At 43.0% G+C, this 19,133-nt stretch overlaps 1 protein-coding gene across 11 annotated transcripts in view; it reads right to left on the bottom strand.

Annotated features, from left to right (window-relative positions):
• The window catches only part of LOC127045230 (carbonic anhydrase 3-like), a 98,164-nt gene that overhangs the window by 17,712 nt on the left and 61,319 nt on the right, over window positions 1–19,133 (bottom strand). For 10 of the 11 annotated variants that reach the window (XM_050941114.1, XM_050941118.1, XM_050941117.1 and 7 more), the window contains one exon: window positions 12,822–13,019. In XM_050941114.1, the coding sequence (XP_050797071.1) occupies window positions 12,822–13,019 (198 nt within the window). Of the gene's footprint in view, window positions 1–12,821; window positions 13,020–13,539; window positions 13,896–19,133 lie in introns of those variants that run through there. The other variant, XM_050941124.1, reaches the window with a different exon arrangement.

The following is a 19,133-nucleotide window of genomic DNA, read 5'->3' as shown; positions in this document are numbered from 1 at the left end:
TGGTTGCACTTTTCCCACCTGAAAGCAAGAATGTGATGGCATGCACCTGAAATCCTCCAGAATGTAAAGATGCTCAGGTATCTGATCATGAAGAATCCTTAACTTTGGGGAGTACTGCAGTGGGGAGAAACAGATGGAGAAGTTCTGTGCCTGTCCAAGGAATGGAGAATGCATCCTTCCCATATTCTTGCATGGGAATCTTCAGAATCTCAAAGTTTTGTGTATCTCATAGATGAGGAATGTTTCAGGGTCCTACAGCACTTCCTTCCAAAGAGAGGATTTACCACCACATTCTCTTACCCTGGAATATGTTGAGCAGTTAAAATTTCCAAATTTTATGTCCAGATTTTATGGATAGTGGTCATCCATTCTGATCTGGTTTCTACTAGTTCTAAGTAATAGACCAATCATAATGTCTCCAATATTACTTTCCAAACAGTTCATGTTGCATTCTCATATTTTGCATGCTGATTTTGCCTGCTGCTACATACTGAACAGAGGTTTTCATTGAGCTGTCCACAATGATGCCTAGGTTTTAATTTAGAACCCAATGATATGTATCAATAGACTCATAGACTTTAAAGTCAGAAAGAACCATCATGATCATCTAGTCATATTGCTCTTTCCAAGTAAATTTCAAATGCCATCATGCTCTTTATTCTACTAGCTGTGTTAAGTCTCTCTGAAGTTTCTCACAGTCTTCTCTAGTCTCTGCTAATTGAAATAGTTTTCTGCAAATTTTGTCACCTCACTGTTCACTCCCTCTTTTGGATTAAACAACCCTGGTCCTAGTACAGAGCCTTGGGGCACCCCGCTAGTAACCTTCTGTCATTTTGAAAAATTGACCATTTGTTCCTACAGTTGTTTTCCATCTCTTGGCTAGAAAGACCCTTAAGGGGCCTTAACAGATATAGTGTGGGCAAATATGTCATATTAAGAACTCCTCTGACTTGCCACATTCAACATATTGTCTAAGGACCAGACCTTGAATGGACCCTATGATATCAATGGGACTATTTGTGTGGGGAAAATTATTGCTGAATAAGGTTTGCACAATCTAGCTATATAAATATGTGTGTATATATATATATACACACACACACACATATATACATAAATATATACATATACACATAAATATATATTTCTTCACTCCCAGAGGCTTTGAAAGATGAATAACTAATCCTGACCCCATGATAAACATGCTCATAGCAACACATAGACCAAACACCATTACCTTCACTGATACAAATTGCCAGCAGAGCCTTGAAATTTCCCAGTAGTTTGGATGCATAGGAATGAAGACAAGGATTGTGTTTAAATCTCTTATTTCATCAAAAGTACCCCATTTTTAAACCATGAATTTGAAGTCTTTCCAGCTGACCATGAGAAATGGATGGGAATTTATAAAAAACTGCAAGGACTTTGAATGTAAGATTGAATGATATCTCCTAGCTGACATAGGAACCATGAAAACAGAGTTTACCTAGCCACCATGAGAGTTTTCCTTTGGCAGTATTTCAAAGCCATGAGACACTGGGCCTTCTATTATTTTTTCTACTAAGACTAGGTGTCACAAGGCAAGTATGCCCTGTCCCTGTCACAGCTCTGCAGTTAAGTCCACCTGCCTGCCCTTAGCCTCAGGGCAGAACATCCCAATGGCCAGAGTCAATGTGGTTGCCTTTGTCATCGGGGCAGTGTGGCCTAATGTTCCAGAGTCAATATGATCACCCTTGCTGTCAGGGCAGTGTGGCTTAATGGCCGGAGTCAATATAATTGCCCTCTCACTCGGGCCATATAGCCTAGTGGCCACAGCCAGTATGGCTGACCTCCTCGACATGATTGTGCAGCCTCGTAGCAAGAGTCAATACAATCACTCTCTTGCTCAGGCTGTATGGCCTACTGGCCAGAGTGAGTACAATTTTCCTGTCACTTGGGCTGTATGGATGACTTTCTCAGCACAGTTGTGTGGACTAGTGGTCAGAGTCAATAAGGTTGCCCTCCTTAGCAGGGCTAAGTGGCCTAATGGGCAGAGTTGGGAAAGTGGACCGCCACCTGGGGTGCAGGAGGGGGGGTTGGCAGCCACAGTAGGGGGAGCTGGGCCCTCCCTCTCCACCGGTTCCTGGCCCAGGGCCTTGGTAGTGGCAAGTGTGCATGCCACTGAGTCAGATAGGATCTGGCTGAAACAGGCTGACTCAAAATCCAGTTCACTGCCCACGGTCAAGTTCCCCAGGCTACTTCCTACCATTCTCCCCAATTCTGTGGTCTGGATGTCTCTAAGATCTTTGTGTTCCTCAGCCTGTACTGCTCCTGGAAGCTCCAGCTTCCCATGGGCATCCACAGGTATTTGAACATCTGCCTGGGTCTCAGCACCTCTGGCTCCCACAGTCTGGGGTTCCATCTGCTCCTGGGCTGGAGCCTGCAAGGTGTATCCTTCCTCTCTGGTGGTCAGCCTACAATGAGCTGGGCTGCTCCCTTTTATACTGAAGCAGCAGTTGGAGCATGCCCAGCAGGGGCGAGGAGGCATGGCTTCCTCTGCCCAGAGTGTGGGGTTAATCCTCTTCTTGTCCAGAGCAGGGCAAGTACGCCCCACTACACTAGAGTAATAGCTCTAAGTTTATATATAAAATGGTCCCCCTGCACTGGATTAGAGCTGAACTATGATTTTAGCCTGTCTGGTGTCTATCACAGCATTAATAGGAGAAGATTGAACCTTTTCCAAGTTCTAACACAAAACCCTAGCATCCCTGCTTTTGAAAATGTCTGCTTTGGCTGGTGAAAAGAATGTCTGCAAGTGAATGTTGAGTGGCTGCATTTAAAGGACTCTGCCAGTTTCAATCTCTTATTCTGTAAGTCAGTAAGAAAAATGTGCTTATCCTTCCCAGATCTCACATCTCCTAGTTGGTGAATAGTCTTGCCTTGAGATGGAGCAGATAAGTGAAAGTTGAAAATTCTTTTACAGGTTGGATACTGCATCCTCTTGGTATTCTTCCTGCTTGGCTTGAGGTTGGCTATCCCAGCCAAAGGGCTGAAGATGTCTCCTCTGTTCTTAAACTTCACTATTACTGTGCCTTAGGAACACTGAATTGTCCAATTAGGGACCACAAGTGGTTTGGGCAGGACTTTTCCTACTCATGAGTTCTCTAATATTTGCTCTACATGGGCACTATTAACCCAGCAGTGAGTCTGGCCTGCTAGTTGGTCTAACGTATTAGGAAAAACTTTTTCACTAGGAGGGTGGTGAAGCACTGGAATGAGTTACCTAGGGAGGTGGTGGAATCTACTTCCTTAGAGGTTTTTAAGGTCGGGCTTGACAAAGCCCTGGCTGGGACGATTTAGTTGGGAATTGGTCCTGCTTTGAGCTGGGGGTTGGACTAGATGACCTCCTGAGGTCCCTTCCAACCCTAATATTCTATGATTCTCTAATGGAGCCTCCTCTTCCAAGAGAATGTCCCACTTTTCCATCTTCTGTACTAGCTCTGGGCAATGTCATATTCAGTACAAGGACAGCTTGGAACCCACAATGTTCCTCTGCACCTCAGTGCACATAATCCACATAATTCCTTTGTCCCTAAGATTTGGATTTGTTTTGTCCTAATGAGAAACACTTTTCTGGAAAATTAAAATTGGACAAACACCTCAGCTAAACTGAGGGTCTCCAAACAGTCTAGATTGAAATACTAACAATATCTCTCAGCTTCTTTTAATGGTCTCCAAGCTGGGATTGCAGAAAATAGCAAGCAAAGGCTTAATAATATAGCTCACAGACTTTCTCACGGTATTCGGGCATCCAGCATTTTTGTTGGCGGAGATGTCCCCTTCAAGAGTGCCTTACTCTCTTTAAGCATTTAGCTGAGTGTTTGGCCTGATGTGTCAGTTCTGGATTCTGGGAATTTCCCACACTCCATTCTTCAGGAAGTAACATTGTAGCCACATTGAGGGATCTACAGCAGTCAAAATGTGACTCCCTCAGTTTGCTATTGCTTGGCTCAAGCAACATGGACCATGCCATCTGGGTGAATTTCTCTAGGAGTGAAACAGCCCAGGAGGGTTCAATGGAGAAAGTACTTGCAGCATTTTGGTCAGTGACTGGTTCGTATTCTGTGTATTTGTACATTGCCTAGCACAGTAGGACCCTGATCTTAGATATGACCTTTGGGCTCCACGATAACAAATATTCAATGAATAAGACAGTCCAGGATGCTTCCTGAAATTTAGTGTTCACAGCACCTATTTAAAAGAGGCCTTGTCACAATGCAGGGCCTGTAACTGGGTGTGCAGAGACAGATGCCTGATAGAGTGGAGACTCTCCATTTCCTGCGCTCCTCATGGTTATTCGTCATGGAGCTGTTTTCTGACTAGCAAGAAGAAGAGTTTGGATCAAAACAGTGCAGTTTTTCAGTCTTCAGTGAAGCCAGTGAGGCAGGCTTAGGCAGTGAAGGTCAATGCTGTGCAGGTGGATGCAACTAAGGTGAGCAGAGACTCCTCTGTGTGGTTTGTCTCACTGAGGGTCAGGTAACAAAAATTAGTTTGGCACAGAAGGTCAGCCCTGTTTATTAGAGACATGAGGAGGTTTGTCCTTGCAAACATGTTTTAAAACACTCGCCTGTTGCCTGATCTACAAGGCCAGGTGATAACCCACAAGGGAACATAATGGGGCATTAGTCCCTGAAATAGAAAATGTTGCTTTACAAGAAAATAAAGACATAATGTTGTGAGCAAATGTTACAGCTCATTGTGTCAATGATACATTATAAAATCCATAAATAAATAAGCAATTGTGCAACAGAAGATATCAGTACACCCACAGTCATTGTGGCTAATTAAGTCAGGTAAGGACTTTTCTGAAAGGTCTTCAATACATAGTTACATCATTGACATTTTTAAATGGAATTCTCTAAGTAACTGTTAAAAAGGAAAGATAACACTCAAAAAAATAAGGGGTTTATTTATATGTGAATTTGGTGTTCTTTAGGAACAAATGGCACTGTCTGTGCAGAAGAATAAAGAGTGGGATTCTCAGTCCATTTTCCAGCACACATCAATCCTGACTTACTACACAAAACACCCTAGTCTTTCAATTCTGGGCCTGTTTTGAGCAGACACTGGTATAAAATAAGCTCCCAAATTCATTTTCATGTTTGACCTAAAGCAAGAATGCAGCCCATGACTCCGAAGGCAGAAAGCTGATAACCGAAACATCTATTGCATTTCCAGAAGACCGGGTCAGAAAAGCACTGAAGTTCTGACCTCCAGCAATATCATGGAGGTTCAAAGTTAACATAAATACAATTCTTAATCCTCTTGTGCATAAGCACTGCTGGTATCAAATTAATGCTAAATACCAGACATGCTGGAATATCATAGGATAAAAGATGTGCTAAACACGAAGTGAAAGGCTTAACTTGGCCATTTGTCTTTAGTTGACATGTGCCATATCCACTGGCGTACATAAGGAAAGCATTGTATTGGGCTTTAGCTGTATAATTCTTGTAAGTCTTATTGACTTCAGTAATACATAAATAAATCATCCTAAATTATTTGCAGTTATATAAAGGCTTTTATAAAAGAACCTTGAAGTGCTATGCAAAGATAAGTATTTACCTGTAATGACTAGGAGCTCTAGTCAAGGACCTGGCTAAGCACTGTACAAGCTCAGAACAAAAAGACAGTCCCTGCCCCAAGGAGTTTTCAATCCAGGTATGACAAGAGACAATAGATATATGCAGACAGAAGAGAGAATACAAGGAAATCATGAGACAATATTGGTGATGGGCAGTGGTGTCAGCACACCAGCAGGCTAACCGTTGTCAAGTTTTTGGTAGTCATCACATAAAAGAAGAGTTTGGAGTAGTGTTTTGAAGGCAGATAATGAATTAGCTTTGTGAATGTTTATGGGGAGTGCCTCTTAAGCATGAGGGGCAGCATGGGAAAAAGTATGAAGGTGCCTGTTTAAAAACTAAACAAGCAGGCAATGGAGGCTGGTGTCTCAGCCATTTGGTAGCAAGTATCAACAGCTTGATGATGAAAGAGAGATCATAGATGTTTGGCTGCGTGTGTGTGTTACCTCTGTGTGCCGCCCCAGCCCTGCATAGACAGCTGCCATGGCAGACCTTGAGTGAACCGCCCAATGACCACAAGATCCATTAAGGGATGAAGGCATCTGATCACATTTATTGTAATGAAGCACGGTACTAGTATCCCGCAGATTCTACCAAACCACTAATATATGTATGCCCTTAACAATGGACCAACTCAGTGAACGGTGGGACTTTCCATTCCTCCTTAGGACAGAAAAAGATACTTCCTCTGAGATACATCTTTATACCCCAATACAAACAAGTTAGTACTGCCTCTCTGACATAGTTACTCTAGTTACTGCCCCCTGGCCTGGCTAGTTACCACTTATCACATTATACCTGTTGGTTAGATCAAAACATCTCTATTACATATTGTCATCCTGACCTTATCAGTGTGTTCCTGTTATCCTTGGGGAATGTTTTTGAACCATATCAGGATGTTCTGGTACCACTTGATATTGAGATGTGTTTGCACTAGCACTTCTTAGCAATGTGTATTTCTGCAATATCAGCCCTGTTCTTGCTAGATTCTGTGAACAAGCCCTGCCTCATACCAGGTTTCTGATACAATGGTTTATGTCTCAGGCTTTCTTCCTACTACAACAGGTACAGTGGGATTAGGTCATGAAAGGCCTTGAAAGTTAAGACAACAAGATTTAATGAGATAGAGAAGGAGGAGCCAGTGAAAGGATGCAAAGAGAGGGGAAACACCATTAAAGCAACAGACTAGGAAAATAATCTTTTCTGCAGCATTCTGAATGGATATGAACAGGGGAAGAATGCATTTGTAAAAGCCAGAGAGAAGGATGTTTCAGTAATTGAGACTTGACATGAGGAGAGCTTGGACAAGTGTTTTAGCTGTGTGGATGGATAAGAAAGACTGCATGTTAGAGATGTTATGCAGGAAGAACTAGCAAGAGATTATATGAGCCTGGATATGAGGACCTAGAAAGAGATCTGCATCAAAGATGGAACTCAGGTTACGTGTCTGAATGACTGGTATGTTGTCCACACTGATTAAGAAAGGAGGTAATAGGAAGGGCAGGAGATGAAGATTAGTAGCTCTGTTTTAGCCATGTTGAGTTTTTGCTAATGGCTATGAATCCATGAAATGTTAGAGAGACAGACCAAGATTTTAGTTTGGTCAGAAGAAGAGAAGATCTGTGAATCATCAACACAGAGATGGTAATTGAATTGGTGTTTATAGATGAGATTAACTATGGATAAGATGTAGAGGGAGAAGAGACGTGGCCCAAGGACATGCCCAGCAGAACACCCATAGAAAATTGTAAAGCAGATGAGAAGGATCCTCTGAAGAACCTCTATTTTACTTTTACCTATGGGGAAACTGAGACGAAGGCTAAGTGACTTATCTAAAGTCAGACAGCAAATCAGTGGCAGGCTTCTAGCAGTTTCCTAGTTAGCAGCTAGACAATGTTATCTTCCTGTAATGTGAGGTGTGGGTCTAGAATAGATTGCAGCGCTTAAAAAGAATCTCTTTGGGTTTTGGTTCTCTCTAACTTACAGATGGCTTTGTTTAACACATTAAATTTAAGTAGGATTACACCAAAATAAAAGCCAGGCTTAGGCTAGATTTTTCAGTTAAAAACAGAGTTTTTAATTATTATTTGTCCTCAATGTTTCTATCTCAGAAGCCAACAAATGAACATTCATTCATCAAAAGTTGGTAAATAAAATGTTCTTTGTGAAATGTCTGCATATACAATTTTTACTTTAAAATTCAGATATCAGGTTTATGCATGGACTACTTCCAAAGAGAAACATGCCTACAAAAGGCTGTAATGTGGCAATGAAATGTCCTGCATGAACACAGGGGAGGCTTGCGGGAAGTAGTGTCTGAACTGGGCAGCTCCACGCTCCTCTCCTGAAGCTGATAGAAAGTCAACTGCAGGAGGATGGAGTGCAGATGGCCAGAAAATTTGCACATGAGAAGAGACACTGGTGCCTTCCTGAGGATGTTCCAACCTTGGAAGAATCAGGAAAGAAAATATATATAACCACTGCTGGAATACCATGTCCAGTTCTGGTGTCCACAGTTCAAGAAGGATATTGTTAAATTGGAGAAGGTTCAGAGAAGAGGACTCAGAGAATGGTTAAAGGATTAACAAACATGCCTTACAGTGATAGACTCCAGGAGCTAAATTTATTAAGATTAACAAACAGAAGGTTAAAGGGTGACTTGTCACAGTCTGTATGTACCTACATGGGAAACAAATACTTGATAATGGGCTCTTCAATCTAGCAGAGAAAGATATAATATGATCAAATGGTTGGGAGTTGAAGCTAAACAAATTCAGATTGGAAATCAGGTGTAAATTTTAACAGTGAGGATGATTAACCATTGGAGCAATTTGCAAATGATCCTGGTGGATTCTCCCTCACTGACAATTTTTAAATCCAGACTGGATGTTTTTCTAAAAGAATTATTTTGGGGATGTTCTATAGCCTATGACAGACATGTTACACTAGATGATCACAGTGGGCCCTTCTGGCCTAGGAATCTATGAACCTGTGAATCTATGAGTACTACTGGAGACACACCTTCCACAGCTGCCTTTCTCTAGAAGTTTGGGCTTTTAAGAAGCTGCTCAGAAACTGGAATGTTAGAAGTATTGCTGGGAGAGATGGCATGATGCAGGTGGGGTTCTAAAAGGTGCATAATAAATGTACTTTATTACATGTCTCAGCATGGTTGTGAAATGTATACCACAGTGAGCTCCATCACATACCATTTATGTGTGACTATAAATGGTCACAGATATGGGCCTGGCCATATTTGCTGGAAACTTTAAGAAAATGGAACAATATCTAAATGTTGTGATTTGAACTTATTTATAGTGTAAATATTACATTATTATTTTGGGTAAAAATCCTGAAGTCTTCATTTATTATTATTGTTATTTAACATTTATATATTGTGCCATAGGTGTGTGTGGCTATTTACAGAGAGAATGAAGACCCAGCTCCTGCTCTAACGCACTCAGAATGGAGGCTGAAGTCAATGGGAATAAGGACATCAGGATCTGTCTCATTATTCACATTATTATACTCAGAATCCCATCCACAACTGCATATGCGTCTGCATGTGCAAACACAGAACTGATAAGAAGAGACAGAGCAGTGTGAAAGGAACATTTTTCTGCCTCTACAGTATTATAAAGTTCACTTTCTTTCACCAGTCACTTTTTCGGTCTCAGATCAGAATCAACAACTTAGTGAGCAATTAATCTGAGCAAAATTCAGACTGTCCCAAACATTTCTGCACTTCATGGCACCCAACATGGCATCAATACTATATATTGATTGTGGCTAGGCATTTCATATTTTACCTAAGGTTATTGTTAATTATTATCAATAGCGTTTATTTGTAGAACAGCATTGCCTATGGGCTTCAGTAATGGATCAAAGCCTGGCAGTACTAGACACTGTACAAATACGTAAATAAAGAGCCCTGAAGAGTTTATAATCCAAATATATGATGAGAGTCAATAACAAGTGGATGCAACATACAGATGGAGAGCAAAAGGAAAAATGAGACAAACATGATCAGGATGGTCAGCAGTAGCTATGGAGATCTTTCAATATACTCCAACTACATCTCTTTAATGATGTAACTCGATGTGGTTTATCAAGAAAAGAATTCCAGTGCAAATGCCAAAAAAATTAATCTAATGCAAATAAATAACATAACATTAGAAAGAACTGCTAAGTGATCTTAGGGAAGTAGATTTATTTTTTATTTTGCTAGAGAACTAATCAAAATCCTGCAACTATTCCCAGTCTTTTGTATGTTTCTATTTTTTTATTTTATCGGATAACTCAGCTTGTACATATTTTGACTTTGGATTTATTTTCATTAATCAATCAAAAAATTAAAGAAAATCAAATTTAAGACGCACACACACTTAAATATTTAAGAACATTGAGTCTATTAGCAAAATTCTTCTTACACATTATGACTATCCCTACTAACAATGCAGCAATAGTAGTTGAAGTTTACTGTGTAGTTTAGCAATAACACCATATGTCGTGTTTTTTGGGTGGTCTGTCACTACATAAAATGTACAGATTTGTTTTTCCTTGCTGTAGCTTGGCACTGCACATATTACAAATATATGGCAAAATCCTGCAGACCTTACACACAAGCGCAAAGATTGTAGCCTTGGGTCCAAATATTGTATAACTTTTCAAAAACTGCTTGAGGCGTCTTGGCAATTTTTGCTAGTCTGCATTCAGGATTATGCACTAAAAGCTTTGCAAAGATGGAAGCAAGTTTAGAAACATTTGATTTCTAGAGATGCAAGAATTAGAGTTACAATATTATTCATCTGATTTCCTTTTTAATGCAGTAGAGAAGAAATTTCACAGCTTCTTGCCAGTTACTTTTTTCTATGAAGTGCAGCCAACAGTATCAATATGAAATTTCAGTGGTTAAATCAACAGATTTTAAATACTTCTAGCACTTGCTAAGCAGCATCGGTATATCTAGTAAAAATGTATGGCCACTCTAACCCTTAAGAGCCACATAGTAAATATGCAGCATATTACATGCACTTGTAAAGTATTTGTGGGTGGGCAGGTTAATAAGAGTAATGATAACAGTGTTAATGGTTGCTTTAAAGAAGCTCATTTTAAGCTGAAATTTCTCAGACTTTTGTACCTGAGGTCTCATTTAGCAGAAATTTTATAGGCCTAATCCTGTAGTCCTAACAGGCAAAAATCTAATTATTGTCATTGTTTGAGCAAGGAGAGCAGGATTTGGGGTTTATCTATATAGCTACATTGCTTTATCGATTCCCTCAATTCCCCAGAATCGGGTCCCATGCTGAAGAGGGCCCTGCGCCCACACCTAAGGGGGCCCCGCTCTGATGGTCTTCAGCAGCATTTCAGCAGTGGGGGTCCGCTCTGGGGGTCTTCAGCAGCATTTCAGCAGCTGGGGTCCGCTCCGGGGGTCTTCAGTGGCATTTTGGCAGTGGAGGTTCTGCTCCAGGGGTCTCTGGTGGTATTTCAGCAGCGGGGGGTCCTTTGGTGCTGCGGAAGAACCAGAGCGGACCCCCAGCTGCTGAAGTGCCGCCGAAGCCCCAGACCACCACCGAATATTCCAGTTGAGCCCTGCAGGTTATAAAGCCAGCCCTGGCTGCCAGCCTGGGGTTCCTTGGGGGTCCCCAGGCCAGCAGCGGGCGCTGAGTGGGGCCGGCGGCCAGGACCCCGGCTGGGAATGGGGCAGCAGCCAGAACCCCAGAGCGGTGGTGGGCTGAGCTGCTCAGCCTGCCACCGCGTGCCATCAAAAATCGGCTTGCGTGCCACCTTTGGCACGTGTGCCGTAGGTTGCCAACCCCTGGTTTAGCCTGATGTACAAAAGAACTAAGGCTTTGACTAGCAAACCATCAGAAGCAACGATAACCAGTCTAAACCATTTAAAGATGAAAAGAGAGACACAGTGGGTGAGGCGTCTTCTATTGGTGAGAGAGAGAAGCTTTTGTGCTTACACGGAGCTCTTCTGCTAAAGGTCAAATGGAACTCTGCAAGAAGACAGGGGGTCAGCCTACCCATGAATCGAAACAAAAGACTGTTCTCAGTATAACAGAGTGAGAGGCAGGGCACTCTGTAGCCAGTCACCGAGGAAAGCCACCGAGCAGCAGGGGGTGTCCATGAATATTTGGATCCTGGTTTGTCTGAAACCAGCCAGCTCTGGAAAGACAGATTTTTTTGCGGCGGGGGGGAGGGGGAGAAATCTACTTTATTAGCTAGGAAAGGTGAACCAGGTTCACGTTTTATGTTTTCTTTTGTATTGTAACCACTTGTTTTCACCACTCTCTCTTGTTTCCAGTTAAATTTTTATTCCTTCTTAAATACGCCCACTTTTGTTTTATTGTAAGCGCTCACCAAGTGCTGTGAGTGATACAGAAATGGAGGTTTATGGTAAAACCGGTAACCTGGGGTACACTGTAACTTCGGGTGTAGAGGCTCTGGAATGTCTATGAGTAGCCAGTGCAAGGGGTTGGATATCACAGGGGAATGATTCAAGGGGCTTGGAGATTGGGGGTGCCTATTGTTAACCTACAAGGCGAAGTTAGGGCTGGCATGGCCCAGAGAAGAGTGCTTGGGGGCTGATAGGCTGATGGTATTAAGGAATTAACCCCCCAGCATGCACAAGAAAGGCTACCTCTTGCTGGAGGCAGGGGGTAACAAGGTGACTTACAGTACATTGCTTTATCAAAAATAGCATGATTACTCTTTTCAGAAATGATGCTTTGCTTTTACACAGGCATTCCAGCTGTGTACCTCAAATCCTTTTGGGTAAAATTCACTCCTTTCACAGAAAACCTGAGGATCTGGGCTCCATGTAGGTAGAATGCAGAGTGGCTGGGGGGGGGGGGGGGCGTGAAATCCAGCCTCCAGGGCCAAGATTCCATGTCTGTTGCAGCCCCTCCCTCCATCACCCCCACCACCACCTGAGATTGCACCTAGGGTCTGCTATAGCAGTCACAGTCTCCCTGCCCCAGTTGTGTTGAGATTTGGGGCAACTGGACCCTCTCAAATGCAGATCATGGTCTATCCCTGTTCCATCCCTAATGTGGCCTTATGTGCTGGTCTGTTCAGGGCCAGTACAGAGATCCTTCAGCAGTAATGAATAAAGCAGAGCATAGGTTATCTTCCAAGCACTTTGCAACCACTAACTAATTCAGAAGAACTTCTTAAGATAAAACTAAAACTAACCTGATCTATCAAAAGTGTCATCAAACACAACTCTGCAGGTTCTCCCATTGTTCAGTATGGTCTTCGCTGCACCAGGATCATAACCAACAAACCAAGGCAGTAAAGAGGGGTCATGCTGGACCTCTTTGGAATTGATTTCAATAGGTGACTGATGGTCTCCTTTGGCAATAGGGTAATGTTTGTGCCAATGCTCAGGTCCTAGGAAGAAATGCAAAAGAATGTCATGAAAATCTCTTCCACTTAGGCATAAAAAGTTGGCATCTGTTTAATACAAATACAAGCTATGTTACACATCATTCATACATCGCCTCGCAGCTGTGCCATTCACTGCAGACATTTTTCCTCCTTTTGGTTTTCAGATGGAGACATCTGAAGCATCAGCCGTGACTCCCTCTAAGAAATTGTTTTTAGAGACGAACATGTTGCTTAGCCATAGGACTGCATCGCCCCTTACAGCCGGGGAGCTGCAGCCACCTGGATTGCAGCGCCCCAGGAGTTGTCCAGTATCCACTTCCCGGGTGAGGGGGAGATCGGACTGGGAACGCGGGTTGATCTGGCTGTAAAGTTGTGCCCAGATTTATTATCATGGAAGCAGAAGATGCAGGAGCCAGGAGTCAGCCCCCACCTAGCCCAGCCCAGCCCCACTGCTTACAGCGTCTGCCAGACAAGCGGTGCCGGACAGATGCTGAGAGCGGAGACCGCCCTGCCCCTCACTCACCGTTGTCACTGTCATAGCCCCACTGGGTCATGCTCTTGGCGCGGGGTCTCAGCGCTTTGTGCCTGGGCTGCTCTGGCCGCTCCTGCAGGACGGTGGCGCCGGCTCCGCCAGGGGCTTTTATAGGCTCCCGCCAACTCTGTGCCCCCGTTGAGGCCGCTCGAGGTGGAGAGGGACAGAGGGGGTGTGTGTCTGGCTGGTGCGCAGGGGGCGGAGGGAGCGATCCCCTCCCCCGCTGGCCTCCACCCCCCACCTCTTCCACGGGACTCCTGGGGCCGGTCCAGGCAGCAGCCGGGCAGTCAGACCAGCCTGGGGCGTGTCTGTGCGCAGCGAGGGCCCTGATCGCCAGCGCGGGGCAGCTCGCTCTGCCCCGCTTCCCTGCCCGTCTGGCTCCCACCTGGCAGGCTCATCCCCCGCAAAGCTAGTTCCCTGCCAGCGCCGCTTGCTGCATCCCCACGGGATCGTTAGTTTGTATTTGTAATGGAACGAGGAGTTTGTCTGATCCTTTTCCCACGCGGGAGGTGGGTCTAGGGAAGGGGGGGGGGCAGGCACAACTGATGCTGAGCGGTTCACACATTAACCAGACACTCTTCATCCTGCCCGGCGCCGAGACATCAAAGGCCCCCGCTGACCATACTGACCCCGCTGATCGTTTTTTACTTGGAATTGCCTGTGCCCTGCGAAGAGCGGGGTGAGAACCCTGGTCATGAATGGCGGCTCAGCGTGCAGGCGGTAACGTGCATCGCCCCCCTGGCTGGGTTAGTGCTGGGGACAAGAGTTATCTTCATGGCTTCTTACTTCGGGACATTACACAAATCACTGCACAGAGCCCTGTGTGGGAAGAGCAGCGGCGGCTCCAGGCACCAGCGCTCCAAGCGCCTGTCTGGGGCAGCAAGCCCCGGGGGGCAGCCTGCAGGTCCCTGCAAGGGCTGCAGTCAGGCTGCCCTCCACGGCTTGCCTGCAGGAGGTCCGCCGGTCCCGCGTGCTTGGGGCGGCAAAAAAAGCTAGAGCTGCCCCTGGGGCAGAGAGACTGACTTATACTTAACTACATGTCTTATACCACTCCCTTGTAGCGGTGTTCACAAAAATGTCCATAGCGGCGGGTTTTGTTTTTCCAAGTTATTTAAATGTGTTGTGCATTGCAAACAGGGGACCGGGCTGGAATCTCTGTGGCATATTTAAATTTAAATTTCAAAAGTACAGCTGTCCTCCCTTGTACTCTAGTGACTCCAATCAATTTAAACCAGTACTACAAATAAATTACAATCTCAGTAAATGCATCAGTGGCAGTGCAGAGATCCCATAATTCATGAGATGTGTTATGTTATTAAGATGCTGCCATTGGCTGACTCAGACTGGCTTTAACTGATACCGTCTATTTCATGGTTCTTAGTCAATGTTTCACGTTTCACCATTAATTATTAAATGTTGTGCTCATTTTTTTTAAAAAAAGCAATCCATTTCCAGCTGAGAATAGTCTGTTAGAGTCAGGGACAATCTAAATTTGTGCCTTATAGTGAAATTGTGGAAAAAATTCTGGAGGGAATTTGAGAACGGAAACAGACTTCTTAACAAAGCTACTGTCTCCTCCTGCTGCTGTCTCCTCCTGCATGTGACATGGTAGAAATCATTTTCATTAGGGAAGGATTTAAAAATATAGATAGGAAGCATAAACTGATGGGGTTCCAATCTTGAAAAAAAAATCTTGCTTCCCACCGCTACCCCTGCTGTCAATGTGAATTGGTCAAATTCTTTGGCCAGGTTGAAAAAATGCAGAGTATTGATATGTCACATTGAGTAGACACTGTTACATCACTGCAGCTGTCTGACCGTGCAGGCTGACATAAAGAAGCTGCTCCATGCTAATAACTTCTCCATAGCATAAAATTTATAGTGCCACTGCTCATGTTTTATCATGTTTGACAGCAGCTCCCATTCCTCTCTGGGTTCGGGTAGCAGGAGAAAAATGGCTATATACAGCATGGAGATGGCTCCTGGAGAGCCAGTTTGCAACAGTAGGAGGGCCCAGATGGGAATAGTACCTCAAGGAGACACAATTTTTTCCCCACGTTGCGTTGATCTTAATTCTGGGGTTAGAATCCATCAGGGATGAGTTTGCTTTAAACCCTGCATAAACGCTATAGTGTCCGATTTGCTTCACAGCCTAACTGCACCAAGGCAACATTGGGAGTAAATATCCACTTTCCTAACCTTTTTAAAGGAGCTACTTTTTATAAAGAGAAATCCTATTAAGCTGCAAGATCATTATGCTATATGAAGGTAGTCTCCAAGAACTTCCTTCCATTCTGACTGCACTAAGTAGTGAGCTACATACCAAATTGCATGCAAAACTCTAATCATACTTGTTGACTTGCATGCAGCCTGCAGGTGAGTTACATATGTGGGAAACACACAGCCTGACCCAGAGCTCCCAGTCGGGAGTTGATTTTCAAGGCTCCACTACAATAATAACCAATTAACTCTTTGCCAGCATAGTAGTGAAGTGGGGCATGAGTGAGGGCTGACAGCTTGAAGCTCAATCCATATGAGACATTATATTGGTAGGTAGGGGGATCAACTGGACACAATGGCAGTGATTGTATCATCTCCCTTGATTAAAGGTGTGTATTTGATAATCCAGTTTGCAATTTTGCCATCCATGATCTGCACTGGTTACTTACTGGCTTCAAGGTGAAGTTCAAAGTATTATTTTTGACCTATAAAGCTCAAATGGTCTGATATCTGCCTACCAGGGAGACCCTGGTTTCCTCCTACAATACTACTACAGCTGTGATCAGCAGAGATGCCTAAGTTCAGAGTATCTCCAACTCAAACTGGTGGGGAGGGGGGTTGCTGGCAGGTCATTCTTGCATCCAAAATTTTAATCTCTAGACTGCTAATTTAGTCTCTAGACTGTTAATGTTGATTTCCCATAACTCTTAGAACACAATGGACGTTCCAGAAGATGGAGGAAAACAAACATTGTGCCAATATTTAAAAAGGGTAAACAACATGACTTGGCTAATTATGGGTCAGTCAGCATGAAATTGATCTTGGGAAAAACAATGGAATTAAAGGATGGTAATATAATTAACATCAGTTAACCTGGGTTTATAGAAAATAGATCTTGTCAAATTAACTTGATATCATTTTTGATGAGATTACAAGTTTGATTACAATTAGTGTTGATGTGATGTATATCAACTTCTGTAAGGCATTTGATTTGGCACTGCACAACATTTTGATTAAGCAACTAGAATAATATAAAAATCACTATGGTAAGCATTAGATGGATTAAAAACTGGTCACGGTGGATAATCAGCTGAACATGAGCTCTCAGTGTGACACTGTGGCCAAAAAGACTAATGCAATCTGTGGATGTGTAAACAGGGAAATATTGAATAGGAGTAGGGAGGTTATATGACCATTTGGCACTGGTCTGACGCTACCAGAATACTGTGTCCAGTACTGTTGTCCACAGTTCAAGGAAGATATTGATAAATTGGAGAGGGTTCAGAGAAGAGTCATTAGAATGATGAAAGCACTGGAAAGGACAAGGATGGGGCACATGACTTACAAGGAGAGGCTGAGGGAACTGGACTGTTTAGTCTGCAGAAGAGAAGAGTGAGGGGGGATTTAATAGCAGACTTAAGCTACCTGAAGGGGGGTTTCAAAGGGGATGGAGCTAGGTTGTTCTCAGTGGTGTCAGATGACAGAACAAGGAACAATGATCTCAAGTTGCAGTGGGGAAGGTTTAGTTGGATATTAGGAAACACTATTTCACTAGGAGGGTGGTGAAGCACTGGAATGGGTTAACTAGGGAGGTGGTGGAATCTCCATCCTTAGAGGTTTTTAAAGCCCAGCTTGACAAAACCCTGGATGGGATAATTTAGTTGGTATTGATCCTGCTTTGAGCAGGGGGTTGGACTAGCTGACCTCCTGAGATCTCTTCCAACCCTAATCTTCTATGAACATGCCTTATAGTGAGAGATTCAAGGAACTCAATCTGTTTAGTCTAACCAAAGGAAGATTAAGGGGCTATCTGATCACAATCTATAAGTGTTTATATGGGGAGAAGAAATGTAATAATAGAGGGATCTTTAGTCTAGCAGGCAAAGGAATAACAAGACCCAGTGGCTAGAAGTTGAAGCTACACAAATTCAGACTAGAATAAGATGTAAATTTTTAAGAGTCAGAGTAATTTACTACTGGAACAATTTACCAGGAATTGTGGTGGATTCTCCATCTCTGAAAATTTTTAAATCAAGATTGAATGTTTGAATTTAAACAGGAATTAATTCATGAAAGCCTGTGATATACAGGAAGTCAGACTACATAAACACAGTAATCCCTTCTGTCTTTAATTAAGATATTAATTTATTCTCCTAGAGAGGCCCTTGACTTTGGAATTAATTTCCTCCACCATTGACAGCCCAAAAGAGCCCCAATCTGTTGGCCTTGAGGGCAGATTGCAAAACCTATCTGTTTTCTCAGGCATTTGGAGAATGGGCAGACAAACTAAGAAGAGACTCTAATGTGGGCTGAGTGGATTTGTTTGTTCAGTTGCTTCAACTGGCTGATTTATTTCTCTCTGAGGCTTTGCTGATTGTACTGGCTTCTTGTATGTTTTGCATTTGAAATATGTTTTATATGGTGTGATACCTACTGCTATTTGGCAGGTGCTCTTTATTGGTACTGACAATTAAAAATAAATACTTAAAAAAAAACCCAGATAGCATTACAGCAGATGCTGTTTATTCACATGCCTCCTTTTGAAAACCCTATTAAGCTATTTGGCTCAATAATGTTGTGTAGAAGCAAATTTCACAATTTATATATACCTTATATTTAAAAGGGTTCCCTTTCAATGTGTTGCCTCTTACTTTCAAGGGCCATATTGTTTTTATATAATGAAGTCATTAGCAGTGGATCACCATAAAAGGTAATATGTCCTGGTAGTGGAGATTGGAAAGGTGTCTCAAAAATGGTACTGCACATATGCTCTTCATTTAGGCATGATTTTTCTTTTGGAGAAAGTACACTCTCCATGTACCTCTCAGAATTAGTAAGATTAAGAATTTTTTTTTCAAAAAGAAAACATGCCTAATAGAGAATTTATTAATTGTACATATACAGCTGTGTGTATGTCCACAGTGCTTTACAGCTACTTAATGATGCTACACAATGACAAAACTTTTCCCTGAAGATTTTCCAGTCTAAAGGTACAAACACACCAGTGGAGAAACAGAAAGATGTCGATGGTCTTTACAGCCACAATGCTTCACAGTACAGGTTCATTTTCCCAAATTTGTTGAAGGAGAGGCAGAGAACTTGACATGCACTACTTGGAAAGCTGCCCTAAGTGTAAGAGTAGTAAGAAATAATATACAGAATTAGGAATAATAAAAAAGAGACAAAGGCTATATTTTCAAAAGCATTAAAGTGGCTTAGAAGCTTAAGTCCCATTTTCAAAATTGATTTGGGCACTCCAGCTCTCAGGGTACATCTACACTGGCTGGTGTGGGTCAGCTGACTCAGGGTCACTGGGCTCAGGCGGTGGGGCTAAAAATCGCTGTTTAGATGTTCAGGCTTGGGCT

Source organism: Gopherus flavomarginatus, chromosome 2 (genome assembly GCF_025201925.1).
Source record: "Gopherus flavomarginatus isolate rGopFla2 chromosome 2, rGopFla2.mat.asm, whole genome shotgun sequence".
NCBI classification, from domain to species: domain Eukaryota; kingdom Metazoa; phylum Chordata; order Testudines; family Testudinidae; genus Gopherus; species Gopherus flavomarginatus.
The sequence above is the reverse complement of the archived record's forward strand: the minus strand, read 5'-3'. Positions and strand labels throughout refer to the sequence as shown.